At 45.7% G+C, this 19,015-nt stretch overlaps 1 protein-coding gene across 7 annotated transcripts in view; it reads left to right on the top strand.

The window, feature by feature from the left end:
- Positions 1 to 19,015, top strand: part of DLG3 (discs large MAGUK scaffold protein 3) — a 1,834,707-nt gene that overhangs the window by 1,312,613 nt on the left and 503,079 nt on the right. For 3 of the 7 annotated variants that reach the window (XM_085608387.1, XM_085608388.1, XM_085608390.1), the window contains one exon: positions 12,888 to 12,968. The exons of the other annotated variants lie outside the window; for them this stretch is intronic. In XM_085608387.1, the coding sequence (XP_085464513.1) occupies positions 12,888 to 12,968 (81 nt within the window). The remainder of the gene's footprint in view (positions 1 to 12,887; positions 12,969 to 19,015) is intronic. 7 annotated transcript variants of the gene reach the window in all.

Below are 19,015 nucleotides of genomic sequence, written 5' to 3' on the forward strand. Positions count from 1 at the left end.
AGAACAACCACATAGAAACAGAGAATTCAGCACCCACCCAGAGAGTCCCTCCCAGAACAACCACATAGAAACAGAGAATTCAGCACCCACCCAGACAGTGCCTCCCAGAACATCCACATAGAAACAGAGAATTCAGCACCCACCCAGACAATGCCTCCCAGAACAACCACATAGAAACAGAGAATTCAGTACCCACCCAGACAGTGCTTCCCAGACATATAACCACATAGAAACAGAGAATTCAGCACCCACCCAGACAGTGCCTCCCAGAACAACCACATAGAAACAGAGAATTCAGCACCCACCCAGACAGTGCCTCCCAGACATATACAACCACATAGAAAGAGAGAATTCAGCACCCACCCAGACAGTGCCTCCCAGACATACAACCACATAGAAACAGGGAATTCAGCACCCACCCAGACAGTCCCTCCCAGAACAACCACATAGAAACAGAGAATTCAGCACCCACCCAGACAGTGCCTCCCAGACATATAACCACATAGAAACAGAGAATTCAGCACCAACCCAGACAGTGCCTCCCAGAACAACCACATAGATACAGAGAATTCAGCACCCACCCAGACAGTGCCTCACAGACATACAACTACATAGAAACAGAGAATTCAGCACCCACCCAGACAGTGCCTCCCAGACATACAACTACATAGAAACAGAGAATTCAGCACCCACCTAGACAGTCCCTCCCAGACATACAACCACATGGAAACAGAGAATTCAGCACCCACCCAGACAGTCCCTCCCAGACATATACAACCACATAGAAAGAGAGAATTCAGCACCCACCCAGACAGTGCCTCCCAGACATACAACCACATAGAAACAGGGAATTCAGCACCCACCCAGACAGTGCCTCCCAGAACAACCACATAGAAACAGAGAATTCAGCACCCACCCAGACAATGCCTCCCAGAACAACCACATAGAAACAGAGAATTCAGCACCAACCCAGACAGTGCCTCCCAGAACAACCACATAGATACAGAGAATTCTGCACCCACCCAGACAGTGCCTCCCAGACATACAACCACATAGAAACAGGGAATTCAGCACCCACCCAGACAGTGCCTCCCAGAACAACCACATAGAAACAGAGAATTCAGCACCCACCCAGACAATGCCTCCCAGAACAACCACATAGAAACAGAGAATTCAGTACCCACCCAGACAGTGCTTCCCAGACATATAACCACATAGAAACAGAGAATTCAGCACCCACCCAGACAGTGCCTCCCAGAACAACCACATAGAAACAGAGAATTCAGCACCCACCCAGACAGTGCCTCCCAGAACAACCACATAGAAACAGAGAATTCAGCACCCACCCAGACAGTGCTTCCCAGACATATAACCACATAGAAACAGAGAATTCAGCACCAACCCAGACAGTGCCTCCCAGAACAACCACATAGATACAGAGAATTCTGCACCCACCCAGACAGTGCCTCCCAGACATACAACCACATAGAAACAGAGAATTCAGCACCCAGACAGTGCCTCACAGACATACAACCACATAGAAATAGAGAATTCAGCACCCACCCAGACAGTGCCTCCCAGAACAACCACATAGATACAGAGAATTCAGCACCCACCCAGACAGTGCCTCCCAGACATACAACCACATAGAAACAGAGAATTCAGCACCCACCCAGACAGTGCCTCACAGACATACAACTACATAGAAACAGAGCATTTAGCACCCACCCAGACAGTGCCTCCAGACATACAACTACATAGAAACAGAGAATTCAGCACCCACCTAGACAGTCCCTCCCAGACATATACAACCACATAGAAAGAGAGAATCCAGCACCCACCCAGACAGTGCCTCCCAGAACAACCACATAGAAACAGAGAATTCAGCACCCACCCAGACAATGCCTCCCAGAACAACCACATAGAAACAGAGAATTCAGCACCCACCCAGACAGTGCCTCCCAGAACAACCACATAGATACAGAGAATTCAGCACCCACCCAGACAGTGCCTCCCAGACATACAACCACATAGAAACAGAGAATTCAGCACCCACCCAGACAGTGCCTCACAGACATACAACTACATAGAAACAGAGCATTTAGCACCCACCCAGACAGTGCCTCCAGACATACAACTACATAGAAACAGAGAATTCAGCACCCACCCAGACAGTGCCTCCCAGAACAACCACATAGAAACAGAGAATTCAGCACCCACCCAGACAGTCCCTCCCAGAACAACCACATAGAAACAGAGAATTCAGCACCCACCCAGACAGTGCCTCCCAGACATATAACCACATAGAAACAGAGAATTCAGCACCAACCCAGACAGTGCCTCCCAGAACAACCACATAGATACAGAGAATTCAGCACCCACCCAGACAGTGCCTCACAGACATACAACTACATAGAAACAGAGAATTCAGCACCCACCCAGACAGTGCCTCCCAGACATACAACTACATAGAAACAGAGAATTCAGCACCCACCTAGACAGTCCCTCCCAGACATACAACCACATGGAAACAGAGAATTCAGCACCCACCCAGACAGTCCCTCCCAGACATATACAACCACATAGAAAGAGAGAATTCAGCACCCACCCAGACAGTGCCTCCCAGACATACAACCACATAGAAACAGGGAATTCAGCACCCACCCAGACAGTGCCTCCCAGAACAACCACATAGAAACAGAGAATTCAGCACCCACCCAGACAATGCCTCCCAGAACAACCACATAGAAACAGAGAATTCAGTACCCACCCAGACAGTGCTTCCCAGACATATAACCACATAGAAACAGAGAATTCAGCACCCACCCAGACAGTGCCTCCCAGAACAACCACATAGAAATAGAGAATTCAGCACCCACCCATACAGTGCTTCCCAGACATATAACCACATAAAACAGAGAATTCAGCACCATCCCAGACAGTGCCTCCCAGAACAACCACATAGATACAGAGAATTCTGCACCCACCCAGACAGTGCCTCCCAGACATACAACCACATAGAAACAGAGAATTCAGCACCCACCCAGACAGTTCCTCCCAGAACAACCACATAGAAACAGAGAATTCAGCACCCACCCAGACAGTGCCTCCCAGACATACAACCACATAGAAACAGAGAATTCAGCACCCACCCAGACGGTCCCTCCCAGACATACAACCACATAGAAACAGAGAATCCAGCACCCACCCAGACAGTCCCTCGCAGACATACAACCACACAGAAACAGAGAATTCAGCACCCACCCAGACAATGCCTCCCAGAACAGCCACATAGAAACAGAGAATTCAGCACCCACCCAGACAGTGCTTCCCAGACATATAACCACATAGAAACAGAGAATTCAGCACCCACCCAGACAGTGCCTCCCAGAACAACCACATAGAAACAGAGAATTCAGCACCCACCTAGACAGTGCCTCCCAGAACAACCACATAGAAACAGAGAATTCAGCACCCACCCAGAGAGTCCCTCCCAGACATACAACCACATAGAAACAGAGACTTCAGCACCCACCCGCACAGTCGTTCCCAGACATACAACCACATAGAAACAGAGAATTCAGCACCTACCCAGACAGTGCCTCCCAGAACAACCACATAGAAACAGAGAATTCAGCACCTAAGACATACAACCACATAGAAACGGAGAATTCAGCACCCACCCAGACAGTCCCTCCCATACATACAACCACATAGAAACAGAGAATTCAGCACCCACCCGCACAGTCCTTCCCAGACATACAACCACATAGAAACAGAGAATTCAGCACCCACCCAGACAGTGCCTCCCAGAACAACCACATAGAAACAGAGAATTCAGCACCTAAGACATACAACCACATAGAAACAGAGAATTCAGCACCCACCCAGACAGTCCCTCCCATACATACAACCACATAGAAACAGAGAATTCAGCACCCACCCAGACAGTCCCTCCCAGATATAAAACCTCATAGAAACAGAGAATTCAGCACCCACCCAGACAGTGCCTCCCAGACATACAACCACATAGAAACAGAGAATTCAGCACCCACCCAGACAGTGCCTCCCAGACATACAACCACATAGAAACAGAGAATTCAGCACCCACCCAGACAGTCCCTCCCAGACATATACAACCACATAGAAAGAGAGAATTCAGCACCCACCCAGACCGTGCCTCCCAGACATACAACCACATAGAAACAGAGAATTCAGCACCCACCCAGACAGTGTCTCCCAGAACAACCACATAGAAACAGAGAATTCAGCACCCACCCAGATAATGCCTCCCAGAACAACCACATAGAAACAGAGAATTCAGCACCCACCCAGACAGTGCCTCCCAGAACAACCACATAGAAACAGAGAATTCAGCACCCACCCAGACAGTCCCTCCCAGAACAACCACATAGAAACAGAGAATTCAGCACCCACCCAGACAGTGCCTCCCAGACATATAACCACATAGAAACAGAGAATTCAGCACCAACCCAGACAGTGCCTCCCAGAACAACCACATAGATACGGAGAATTCAGCACCCACCCAGACAGTGCCTCACAGACATACAACTACATAGAAACAGAGAATTCAGCACCCACCCAGACAGTGCCTCCCAGACATACAACTACATAGAAACAGAGAATTCAGCACCCACCTAGACAGTCCCTCCCAGACATAAAACCACATAGAAAGAGAGAATTCAGCACCCACCCAGACAGTCCCTCCCAGACATATACAACCACAGAGAAAGAGAGAATTCAGCACCCACCCAGACAGTGCCTCCCAGACATACAACCACATAGAAACAGGGAATTCAGCACCCACCCAGACAGTGCCTCCCAGAACAACCACATAGAAACAGAGAATTCAGCACCCACCCAGACAATGCCTCCCAGAACAACCACATAGAAACAGAGAATTCAGCACCCACCCAGACAGTGCTTTCCAGACATATAACCACATAGAGACACAGAATTCACCACCAACCCAGACAGTGCCTCCCAGAACAACCACATAGATACAGAGAATTCTGCACCCACCCAGACAGTGCCTCCCAGACATACAACCACATAGAAACAGAGAATTCAGCACCCACCCAGACAGTGCCTCACAGACATACAACTACATAGAAACAGAGAATTTAGCACCCACCCAGACAGTGCCTCCCAGACATACAACTACATAGAAACGGAGAATTCAGCACCCACCTAGACAGTCCATCCCAGACATATACAACCACATAGAAAGAGAGAATTCAGCACCCACCCAGACAGTGCCTCCCAGAACAACCACATAGAAACAGAGAATTCAGCACCCACCCAGACAATGCCTCCCAGAACAACCACATAGAAACAGAGAATTCAGCACCCACCCAGACAGTGCCTCCCAGAACAACCACATAGATACAGAGAATTCAGCACCCACCCAGACAGTGCCTCACAGACATACAACTACATAGAAACAGAGAATTCAGCACCCACCCAGACAGTGCCTCCCAGACATACAACTACATAGAAACAGAGAATTCAGCACCCACCTAGACAGTCCCTCCCAGACATAAAACCACATAGAAAGAGAGAATTCAGCACCCACCCAGACAGTCCCTCCCAGACATATACAACCACAGAGAAAGAGAGAATTCAGCACCCACCCAGACAGTGCCTCCCAGACATACAACCACATAGAAACAGGGAATTCAGCACCCACCCAGACAGTGCCTCCCAGAACAACCACATAGAAACAGAGAATTCAGCACCCACCCAGACAATGCCTCCCAGAACAACCACATAGAAACAGAGAATTCAGTACCCACCCAGACAGTGCTTCCCAGACATATAACCACATAGAAACAGAGAATTCAGCACCCACCCAGACAGTGCCTCCCAGAACAACCACATAGAAACAGAGAATTCAGCACCCACCCAGACAGTGCCTCCCAGAACAACCACATAGAAACAGAGAATTCAGCACCCACCCAGACAGTGCTTCCCAGACATATAACCACATAGAAACAGAGAATTCAGCACCAACCCAGACAGTGCCTCCCAGAACAACCACATAGATACAGAGAATTCTGCACCCACCCAGACAGTGCCTCCCAGACATACAACCACATAGAAACAGAGAATTCAGCACCCAGACAGTGCCTCACAGACATACAACCACATAGAAATAGAGAATTCAGCACCCACCCAGACAGTGCCTCCCAGAACAACCACATAGATACAGAGAATTCAGCACCCACCCAGACAGTGCCTCCCAGACATACAACCACATAGAAACAGAGAATTCAGCACCCACCCAGACAGTGCCTCACAGACATACAACTACATAGAAACAGAGCATTTAGCACCCACCCAGACAGTGCCTCCAGACATACAACTACATAGAAACAGAGAATTCAGCACCCACCTAGACAGTCCCTCCCAGACATATACAACCACATAGAAAGAGAGAATCCAGCACCCACCCAGACAGTGCCTCCCAGAACAACCACATAGAAACAGAGAATTCAGCACCCACCCAGACAATGCCTCCCAGAACAACCACATAGAAACAGAGAATTCAGCACCCACCCAGACAGTGCCTCCCAGAACAACCACATAGATACAGAGAATTCAGCACCCACCCAGACAGTGCCTCCCAGACATACAACCACATAGAAACAGAGAATTCAGCACCCACCCAGACAGTGCCTCACAGACATACAACTACATAGAAACAGAGCATTTAGCACCCACCCAGACAGTGCCTCCAGACATACAACTACATAGAAACAGAGAATTCAGCACCCACCCAGACAGTGCCTCCCAGAACAACCACATAGAAACAGAGAATTCAGCACCCACCCAGACAGTCCCTCCCAGAACAACCACATAGAAACAGAGAATTCAGCACCCACCCAGACAGTGCCTCCCAGACATATAACCACATAGAAACAGAGAATTCAGCACCAACCCAGACAGTGCCTCCCAGAACAACCACATAGATACAGAGAATTCAGCACCCACCCAGACAGTGCCTCACAGACATACAACTACATAGAAACAGAGAATTCAGCACCCACCCAGACAGTGCCTCCCAGACATACAACTACATAGAAACAGAGAATTCAGCACCCACCTAGACAGTCCCTCCCAGACATACAACCACATGGAAACAGAGAATTCAGCACCCACCCAGACAGTCCCTCCCAGACATATACAACCACATAGAAAGAGAGAATTCAGCACCCACCCAGACAGTGCCTCCCAGACATACAACCACATAGAAACAGGGAATTCAGCACCCACCCAGACAGTGCCTCCCAGAACAACCACATAGAAACAGAGAATTCAGCACCCACCCAGACAATGCCTCCCAGAACAACCACATAGAAACAGAGAATTCAGTACCCACCCAGACAGTGCTTCCCAGACATATAACCACATAGAAACAGAGAATTCAGCACCCACCCAGACAGTGCCTCCCAGAACAACCACATAGAAATAGAGAATTCAGCACCCACCCATACAGTGCTTCCCAGACATATAACCACATAAAACAGAGAATTCAGCACCATCCCAGACAGTGCCTCCCAGAACAACCACATAGATACAGAGAATTCTGCACCCACCCAGACAGTGCCTCCCAGACATACAACCACATAGAAACAGAGAATTCAGCACCCACCCAGACAGTTCCTCCCAGAACAACCACATAGAAACAGAGAATTCAGCACCCACCCAGACAGTGCCTCCCAGACATACAACCACATAGAAACAGAGAATTCAGCACCCACCCAGACGGTCCCTCCCAGACATACAACCACATAGAAACAGAGAATCCAGCACCCACCCAGACAGTCCCTCGCAGACATACAACCACACAGAAACAGAGAATTCAGCACCCACCCAGACAATGCCTCCCAGAACAGCCACATAGAAACAGAGAATTCAGCACCCACCCAGACAGTGCTTCCCAGACATATAACCACATAGAAACAGAGAATTCAGCACCCACCCAGACAGTGCCTCCCAGAACAACCACATAGAAACAGAGAATTCAGCACCCACCTAGACAGTGCCTCCCAGAACAACCACATAGAAACAGAGAATTCAGCACCCACCCAGAGAGTCCCTCCCAGACATACAACCACATAGAAACAGAGACTTCAGCACCCACCCGCACAGTCGTTCCCAGACATACAACCACATAGAAACAGAGAATTCAGCACCTACCCAGACAGTGCCTCCCAGAACAACCACATAGAAACAGAGAATTCAGCACCTAAGACATACAACCACATAGAAACGGAGAATTCAGCACCCACCCAGACAGTCCCTCCCATACATACAACCACATAGAAACAGAGAATTCAGCACCCACCCGCACAGTCCTTCCCAGACATACAACCACATAGAAACAGAGAATTCAGCACCCACCCAGACAGTGCCTCCCAGAACAACCACATAGAAACAGAGAATACAGCACCTAAGACATACAACCACATAGAAACAGAGAATTCAGCACCCACCCAGACAGTCCCTCCCATACATACAACCACATAGAAACAGAGAATTCAGCACCCACCCAGACAGTCCCTCCCAGATATAAAACCTCATAGAAACAGAGAATTCAGCACCCACCCAGACAGTGCCTCCCAGACATACAACCACATAGAAACAGAGAATTCAGCACCCACCCAGACAGTGCCTCCCAGACATACAACCACATAGAAACAGAGAATTCAGCACCCACCCAGACAGTCCCTCCCAGACATATACAACCACATAGAAAGAGAGAATTCAGCACCCACCCAGACCGTGCCTCCCAGACATACAACCACATAGAAACAGAGAATTCAGCACCCACCCAGACAGTGTCTCCCAGAACAACCACATAGAAACAGAGAATTCAGCACCCACCCAGATAATGCCTCCCAGAACAACCACATAGAAACAGAGAATTCAGCACCCACCCAGACAGTGCCTCCCAGAACAACCACATAGAAACAGAGAATTCAGCACCCACCCAGACAGTCCCTCCCAGAACAACCACATAGAAACAGAGAATTCAGCACCCACCCAGACAGTGCCTCCCAGACATATAACCACATAGAAACAGAGAATTCAGCACCAACCCAGACAGTGCCTCCCAGAACAACCACATAGATACGGAGAATTCAGCACCCACCCAGACAGTGCCTCACAGACATACAACTACATAGAAACAGAGAATTCAGCACCCACCCAGACAGTGCCTCCCAGACATACAACTACATAGAAACAGAGAATTCAGCACCCACCTAGACAGTCCCTCCCAGACATAAAACCACATAGAAAGAGAGAATTCAGCACCCACCCAGACAGTCCCTCCCAGACATATACAACCACAGAGAAAGAGAGAATTCAGCACCCACCCAGACAGTGCCTCCCAGACATACAACCACATAGAAACAGGGAATTCAGCACCCACCCAGACAGTGCCTCCCAGAACAACCACATAGAAACAGAGAATTCAGCACCCACCCAGACAATGCCTCCCAGAACAACCACATAGAAACAGAGAATTCAGCACCCACCCAGACAGTGCTTTCCAGACATATAACCACATAGAAACACAGAATTCAGCACCAACCCAGACAGTGCCTCCCAGAACAACCACATAGATACAGAGAATTCTGCACCCACCCAGACAGTGCCTCCCAGACATACAACCACATAGAAACAGAGAATTCAGCACCCACCCAGACAGTGCCTCACAGACATACAACTACATAGAAACAGAGAATTTAGCACCCACCCAGACAGTGCCTCCCAGACATACAACTACATAGAAACGGAGAATTCAGCACCCACCTAGACAGTCCATCCCAGACATATACAACCACATAGAAAGAGAGAATTCAGCACCCACCCAGACAGTGCCTCCCAGAACAACCACATAGAAACAGAGAATTCAGCACCCACCCAGACAATGCCTCCCAGAACAACCACATAGAAACAGAGAATTCAGCACCCACCCAGACAGTGCCTCCCAGAACAACCACATAGATACAGAGAATTCAGCACCCACCCAGACAGTGCCTCACAGACATACAACTACATAGAAACAGAGAATTCAGCACCCACCCAGACAGTGCCTCCCAGACATACAACTACATAGAAACAGAGAATTCAACACCCACCTAGACAGTCCCTCCCAGACATACAACCACATAGAAACAGAGAATTCAGCACCCACCCAGACAGTCCCTCCCAGACATATACAACCACATAGAAAGAGAGAATTCAGCACCCACCCAGACAGTGCCTCCCAGACATACAACCACATAGAAACAGGGAATTCAGCACCCACCCAGACAGTGCCTCCCAGAACAACCACATAGAAACAGAGAATTCAGCACCCACCCAGACAATGCCTCCCAGAACAACCACATAGAAACAGAGAATTCAGTACCCACCCAGACAGTGCTTCCCAGACATATAACCACATAGAAACAGAGAATTCAGCACCCACCCAGACAGTGCCTCCCAGAACAACCACATAGAAACAGAGAATTCAGCACCCACCCAGACAGTGCCTCCCAGAACAACCACATAGAAACAGAGAATTCAGCACCCACCCAGACAGTGCTTCCCAGACATATAACCACATAGAAACAGAGAATTCAGCACCAACCCAGACAGTGCCTCCCAGAACAACCACATAGATACAGAGAATTCTGCACCCACCCAGACAGTGCCTCCCAGACATACAACCACATAGAAACAGAGAATTCAGCTCCCAGACAGTGCCTCACAGACATACAACTACATAGAAACAGAGAATTCAGCACCAACCCAGACAGTGCCTCCCAGAACAACCACATAGATAGAGAATTCAGCACCCACCCAGACAGTGCCTCCCAGACCTACAACCACATAGAAACAGAGAATTCAGCACCCACCCAGACAGTGCCTCACAGACATACAACTACATAGAAACAGAGAATTTAGCACCCACCCAGACAGTGCCTCCCAGACATACAACTACATAGAAACAGAGAATTCAGCACCCACCTAGACAGTCCCTCCCAGACATATACAACCACATAGAAACAGAGAATTCAGCACCCACCTAGACAGTCCCTCCCAGACATATACAACCACATAGAAAGAAAGAATCCAGCACCCACCCAGACAGTGCCTCCCAGAACAACCACATAGAAACAGAGAATTCAGCACCCACCCAGACAGTGCCTCCCAGAACAACCACATAGAAACAGAGAATTCAGCACCCACCCAGACAGTCCTTCCCAGAACAACCACATAGAAACAGAGAATTCAGCACCCACCCAGACAGTGCCTCCCAGACATATAACCACATAGAAACAGAGAATTCAGCACCAACCCAGACAGTGCCTCCCAGAACAACCACATAGATACAGAGAATTCAGCACCCACCCAGACAGTGCCTCACAGACATACAACTACATAGAAACAGAGAATTCAGCACCCACCCAGACAGTGCCTCCCAGACATACAACTACATAGAAGCAGAGAATTCAGCACCCACCTAGACAGTCCCTCCCAGACATACAACCACATAGAAACAGAGAATCCAGCACCCACCCAGACAGTCCCTCCCAGACATACAACCACATAGAAACAGAGAATTGAGCACCCACTCGGACTGTCCCTCCCAGACATACAACCACATAGAAACAGAGAATCCAGCACCCACGTAGACAGTGCCTCCCAGACATACAACCACATAGAAACAGAGAATTCAGCACCCGCACAGACTGTCCATCCCAGACATGCAACCACATAGAAACAGAGAATTGTGTCCACCCAGATAGTCTCTCCCAGAAATGTGACCAAACCGAAAGCGGGTATTCAGGGTCCACCCGGTGTGTCCTTCCCAGATATGCTACCAGTGGATTTGTATGTTTTGGCTTCACGAACTTCCGTGCAGTAGCAGCTTTTCTCACATCGAACATATAGTCCCTACAGAAAAGATGTTCTGTTTCCTACCGATTCACCCTGTTTGTTCACGTCTGCCTAGAATGTATACAAAGGCCATCTTACACGAAAGTGGCAGTAACCCAAACGTGACGCACTATGGCGTTTCTATTGCATCCATGGGAGAGGAAGCGATGGTCCTCACCTGACGCGTTCAAGATTAGAAGGACATCTCAAATAATGTGCCTCAGAGTGCGCGGTTTGCCTGCTGTTCTAGAAGAAAGAGATGTTTTTAAAAAGAAAACTGTATCTCAAATTGTTTCGTACTTAATTAAAATGTATGTTCTGTGGTATGTTTATTGCTTTTGAACTTCCTTGCTAAATGAATTAAAATTAATAATGTTCTAGTGATGTCGACCATCTAGTTATGTAGACTCCATGCTCTCAAAATGTCTTTGTTGTTAAACAGGTTGTTTAATAGACACAGAAAGAACAGTTCCATTATCAGGCGTGTCTCCAAAAAAGAGCAAACCTATCTGTCCATATATACTATGCTAAAGATCAGTCAATATAAAAAAAATGAGGTCAGTGGAGAGGGGTGGTCGACCACACTTCCACAGACGGAACGAATTTATGGTCTACAGAGGTCTGTCCACAGAGAAAATGGTGGTGTGAGGATGGGGCATCTTGCTGCAGAGTCGACCCCAACATGGTGGACATATGGGGACTTTAGGATTCAGCTCACTCACTTTAAATGTTTCCGCTGTGTTTGTTTACGCACCATCTCTCAGTGACTATACCACAGAGTGGCCAATGTCTGCACAAAGTGAAGTTCCCTATTTCTATCCTTGTAACCCCGCCTTCAGTGTATGGCCCCCCCCTTATCCTACATACATGTCCACAACAAGTAACCTTCCGCTCTGTCACTCCCCTTCTGCTTTCATGTGACACCCCAGGACTACAAGGTTCAGAATACATGGCAACTGTACTAATGAACGCGAGGACTCGGCATACCCCCCCAGGCGACATGGAGTCAGGTTGGTATATAAACGCTGCCCAGGCAGTTTAATTTTTTCCCCCATTTCCTCCTGGTTTCCTCCGGGTCCCCTGTTCCATTAAGGAATTTGTCTGACCGGTAGTGCTGTGGTAGAAGTTGTGTTTGTTCGGGTTGTCCTGTGTTCAGTGTTGCTGTATGGTTCCGTCATTGCAAGCCCATCTATTCCATCTGCATGTATGTTAACCTTCAGAGACCACCATTGGTGGGTTCCACGTCTTGGCTTTCATGAAGGTAAATACTGAACACAGGCCTCAGATAGGGTCTCTCTCCTTCAAGCTATGGTACACGATGGCCACCTGGGCCTGGCCTGTTAACATCGGGACTCACCCTACGGAGCCAGGGCCCTGAGAGATCTGCTCTGAAAGGTCTAAGCAGTCCTTCGCGTAGAGGGCCCACCCATACCTCACACTGCCATCTTCACACAGATCTCATGTTGTCGCAGCATGCCTCCGCACCGCTCGGGTTTGAGCGTCTGGTGTTAGTTGTGTGTGTCCACTCTTGCCTGCCTTGCATGCTAACACAGGGAACTACCCGGTGGTCAATGTTCATAAATCTAACTTCCATGGTTTTGCACAGAGTATAAATGGTCAACCATGGAGGTTGTGACTGGAGGTTCTAACAGGAGAGGTGAAACTTGAAGAGCAATTAAACCAGGAAGTGATTCTGCTTCAGTGATCATTGCTGGTTGAAACCACCATGAGATGTGTGATACGTTGTGCTACTTCTTAAGTAAGGATAGCTGCGCATTTGATTCCATAATCGAGGCCTCCTCTAACATTGGCGGTGGCAAAAACACATGAATAATCTTTGAAAGGCTTCAATTAACTTTCAACTGTTTGGTTGTTCTCTTGCAAAATTGATAAAACCGTTCTGATGGCCACTCCATTACGGCGAAGGAGGGTTTCCTTATTGGAGTACAGAAGGTGCCGCATTCAGCGTTCACACCCGTCAACCATAAAAGCCCATGTGTGAACCATGCAGGGTCTATAGAACACAAGCAAGATTTGTCATCACTTACCTTTTCAAACGCTTTCAGTTTAAAGGGAAGAACAGCCTTACATCTCTCGCACGACCTTTTCTGACCTTTACCTTCTCTCTGTCATAACCTTGTAAAAGTGTTAAATGGTAAAAGGGTTAATGTCATTAAACATTTAGGGGTGGCGATTCAAATTATGAAAAAATATCCCTAATTTGTTATTTAATGTAGTTTAATTGAAATAATTGTATTATAATCAAATCCATTGATTGGACTAAAGGTGTCTTAAGATTAGTTACAGTAAGGAATCTGTAATTTTAAATCAATTTGCATTCATTAATTTAATTACATTTTAAATATTGGTTAGTATTGGTGTTAGAATTTGGGCAGCATATGGCCATCTTATTTTTAATTCAATTTGAATTTAATTACAATAATTACCTATTTTGTATTGGGTAAGGAAAGTGTTAGGACTGGCATGAAGGATTCTTGTTTAATTTAATTTCAATTAATTTAATTATAAAAATTACTCAGTATTTCTTATTGGTAATGGTTTAGGAGCTCGAAAAATTAAACTGGAAATAATTAAATAATTGAATATTAGTTAAAGTTGGGGATAGAAAAGGGTAAGAGTTTCATATTAAATGTACAATAATATGAAAATTGATAGATATTATTGATAATAGTTGGGCATTAAATATCGATGTAAATGTTATTAAGAGGAGATGATTTTGAGGCAATGGTATTTTAATGTTATGTATAGAAACACCGGGTAATGGAAGACAATGTTAAAGTTATGAGGCAGTGAGTGGTATGTATTCATTTGAATGACCCTCCATCTTTGTATCTTTCTCGAGTATCAAACTAAGTCCTTTTTGCAAAAACATTCGGTATCAGTAAGCGTGGGAAGTGTTTAATAAAAGTGTTTATTCTAAGCACACATGCTGTACACCGCAAGTAAATAAACTCCAAATGATACATATTTATTAAAAAAAAGAACCAAGTATGACGAGCAGACTGGATTATCGTTGGAATATTGACTGCGTCTCTGCAGTATGTAGTAACTGGATTAGTACAGATATTAATGAAGGATTTTGGAAATGAGTCAGAAAGCACAGTCCTTGAATTGCCTGCATATTAAACCCACCTATTATCATAGTACTATGTAGACACCCCCTCCCACACCCACAGAGTTTCTAAGTCTCGGGTCAGAGCTCTCTCGGCTGTTAAGTCTAGTTATCTGTTCTGAGCAGTGTTTGTAAGTCATTTCTGTCTTCAGATTTTAGTGTTAAGTGGGTTCATTCTTGAGTGAAGAGGTGGTGGTGACTTGTAGAGCGGGGCTATACTCTGCAAGGGATGTACAATGGAAGAACGCATGTCTTTACTTTAGAAAAGCTGCTTTTACCATGCCTATACCTTTACGACACATACCTTTACCACGCAAGGAAAGTATATAGTAAGGTAAGTCAAACATATATATATATGTATATATACATGTGTATATATATATATATTCACTGAAAAAACCATAGGTTTCACACATGTTATAGTTAGCGGAAATTTTACTGATAAAAAACCAATTAAATTCCCCCGTTATAGTTAGTGCAGGCAACTATAACTCACGCGACCGCAATCCTCTGCTGATGCTAATACTGTATTTACACTTATTTGCCCATGTCTTCTTCCATACATTTTTAGCTATACATATATTACAAATATTTTTTTTTCATAAAGACACATATGTCATCAGCAGAAGATTGCGGTCGCGTGAGTTATAGTTGCCTGCACTAACTATAACGGGGGAATTTCATTGGTTTTTTATCAGTAAAATTTCCGCTAACTATAACATGTGTGAAACCTATGGTTTTTTCAGTGAATTTGCAAGGTTTTTTAAATGCTAATTCCTAACTATAACGTGTGTGAAACCTATGGTTTTTTCAGTGAATTTGTACGTTTTTTTAAATGCTAAGTTACTTTACGCCATTCGTGGCGTGCGCGCCCACTTAACGCAGTTCGTTCCGTGCGCGCACGGTGGGCACGCGGTGCGATGACAAAGCAAGAAAGCACGTCAACAAATCTGTTTCTGCTTTCCTCCGTGACTATGGTATGGGTGCCATTTACCACAACAACTTGCGTTATGACATGCAAGACATTTATAGAGGAGATGGTGTGCACTTCAATGATGAAGTCTTCCTCTTGAACCTTAGACTCTGCATCGGTACTTACTTGTAGGTACCACTAAAAAATCATTTCATAAACACAACGGCTCTTTTTAGAGCCCCCTAATATCTAAACACTTAAATCTGATTTTCATTTTTTTTTTTTTTTTTTCCTACCGTACGCTTACCGTAAGCTTACCGTACGCGTACCCCGTGATTTTTTTTAAAATCAATAAATGTTTTCTTTGTACTTTTCTGTCCTTCTTTGACCCCCTTACAAATGTTAGGGGGTCTGTAACTCTCCTCATTGCCCCCTTTCCTTGTTTTCACTCTTTTTTTTCAGAGTGAAATACACAAAATGGCGGCCGCCGCTTCCTGGTTTCGGCCGATTCGAATGTTTACTAAGATCTAAGAGCCAATCAGAATCGCGCTCGCGCACGCCACCGTACGCTTACCGTAAGCGTACGGTAAGCGTACCGTAAGCGGGCTCAGATATATATATTGATTTAAAGGCTATTTTCTCAGAATCTACTGAACAGATTTACACCAAACCTACAAAAGGCACTTCCTTGACCTAGGGACTACCTCTCTGCCAAATTTTGAGTAATTCTGTTCAGCCGTTCGGGCTGTAGCTCGTTCTAAAGGTCCTATGGAAAAATGCATGGGAAAAACGCGTTTTGGGACCCCCCTTTTATCTCAGCCCCCGCTTGACGGATCCCCCCGAGACTTTCAGGGTAGGAGCGGAGCGTAGCGCCCCACCTATTTTGAGAAATTCGCGAGGATTCGTCGACCGGCGCCAAAGTTATTCAAAATAGAATGTTGAGGTTTTCCTATGGAAACGTGGTCCTAACTATAACTACCTACTGGCGACCGCCAGTAGGTAATATATATATATATGTATATAATATATATTCACTGAAAAAAACGTAGGTTTCAGAGACGTTATAGTTAGAAATTAGCATTTAAAAAAGCTTTGAAAATCACTGAAAAAACCATAGGTTTCAGAGACGTTGTAGTTCGAAATTAGCATTTAAAAAAACCTTAGAAATTCACAGAAAAAAACATAGGTTTCAGGGGTGTTGTAGTTAGCTGGCCATTTCACTCGTACAAAACCATAGAAATTCCTTTGTTATAGTTAGTTCTGCTAACTATAACTCGTGCCTGCAATGCACTGCTGATGATGTCACATATTGCATCCTTCATGACATGGTCAGTGACATCACTGATGACATCACTGATGACATCTCAAATGACATGACTGATGACATCATCCACGTGACAATCTGATACACCTCATCATACACTAGTATATGTATATGTATGCATGCATTTATATAGATATGCAGATTATATATATATATATATATATATATATACACATACATATATAAATGCATTTGCATATATATGCATATATATGTGTGTGTGTAGAGAGAGGTGGAGAGGTAGAGGTGTAGAGGTAAAGAGGTAGAGAGTAGTAGAGAGAGAGGTAGAGAGTAGAGAGCGAGTAATAGAGAGTAGAGAGTAGAGTGAGTAGTAGAGAGAGTAGCAGAGAGTGAGTAGTAGAGAGAGTAGCAGAGAGTGAGTAGTAGAGAGAGTAGCAGAGAGTGAGTAGTAGAGAGTGAGTAGTAGAGAGTGAGTAGCAGAGAGTGAGTAGCAGAGAGTGAGTAGCAGAGAGTGAGTAGTAGAGAGTAGTAGAGCGTGAGTAGTAGAGCATGAGTAGTAGAGTGAGTAGTAGAGTGAGTAGTAGAGAGTGAGTAGTAGAGAGTAGTAGAGAGTGAGTAGTAGAGTGAGTAGTAGAGAGTAGAAGAGAGTGAGTAGTAGAGCGTGAGTAGTAGAGAGTAGTGGAGTAGTAGAGAGTGAGTACTAGAGAGTAGTAGACAGCGAGTAGTAGAGAGCAAGTAGTAGAGAGCAAGTAGTAGAGAGTGTGTAGCAGACAGTAAGTAGTAGAGAGTAGTAGAGAGAGTGGTAGAGAGTGAGAAGTAGAGAGTAGTAGAGTAGTAGAGAGTGAGTAGTAGAGAGTGAGTAGTAGAGTGAGTAGTAGAGAGTGAGTAGTAGAGTAGTAGAGAGTGAGTGGTAGAGAGTGGTAGAGTGAGTAGTAGAGAGTGAGTAGTAGAGAGTGAGTAGTAGAGAGTGAGTAGTAGAGAGTGAGTAGTAGAGAGTGAGTAGTAGAGTAGTAGAGTGAGTGGTAGAGAGTAGTAGAGTGAGTAGTAGTGAGTAGTAGAGAGTGAATAGTAGAGAGTAGTAGAGAGTAGTAGTAGAGAGAGTAGTAGTAGAGAGAGTAGTAGTAGAGTAGTAGAGAGTGAGTAGTAGAGAGAGTAGTAGAGTGAGTAGTAGTAGTGAGTGAGTGGTAGAGAGTAGGAGTGAGTAGTAGAGTGAGTAGTAGAGAGAGTAGTAGAGAGTGAGTAGTGGAGAGTGAGCAGTAGAGAGTGAGTAGTAGAGTGAGTAGTAGAGAGTGAGTAATAGAGAGAGTAGTAGTAGAGAATGAGTGGTAGAGAGCAGGAGAGAGTAGTAGAGTGAGTAGTAGAGATTGAGTAGTAGAGATTGAGTAGTAGAGATTGAGTAGTAGAGATTGAGTAGTAGAGAGTGAGTAGTAGAGAGTGAGTAGTAGAGTGAGTAGTAGAGAGTGAGTAATAGAGAGAGTAGTAGTAGAGAATGAGTGGTAGAGAGCAGGAGAGAGTAGTAGAGTGAGTAGTAGAGATTGAGTAGTAGAGTTTGAGTAGTAGAGAGTGAGTAGTAGAGAGTGAGTAGTAGAGAGTGAGTAGTAGAGAGTGAGTAGTAGTAGTAGAGAGTGAGTGGTAGAGAGTAGGAGAGAGTAGTAGAGTGAGTAGTAGAGAATAGAAAGTGAGTAGTAGAGAGAGTAGTAGAGAGTGAGTAGTAGAGTAGTAGAGA

Source organism: Triturus cristatus, chromosome 5_2 (genome assembly GCF_964204655.1).
Source record: "Triturus cristatus chromosome 5_2, aTriCri1.1, whole genome shotgun sequence".
In the NCBI taxonomy this organism is placed as follows: Eukaryota; Metazoa; Chordata; class Amphibia; order Caudata; family Salamandridae; genus Triturus; species Triturus cristatus.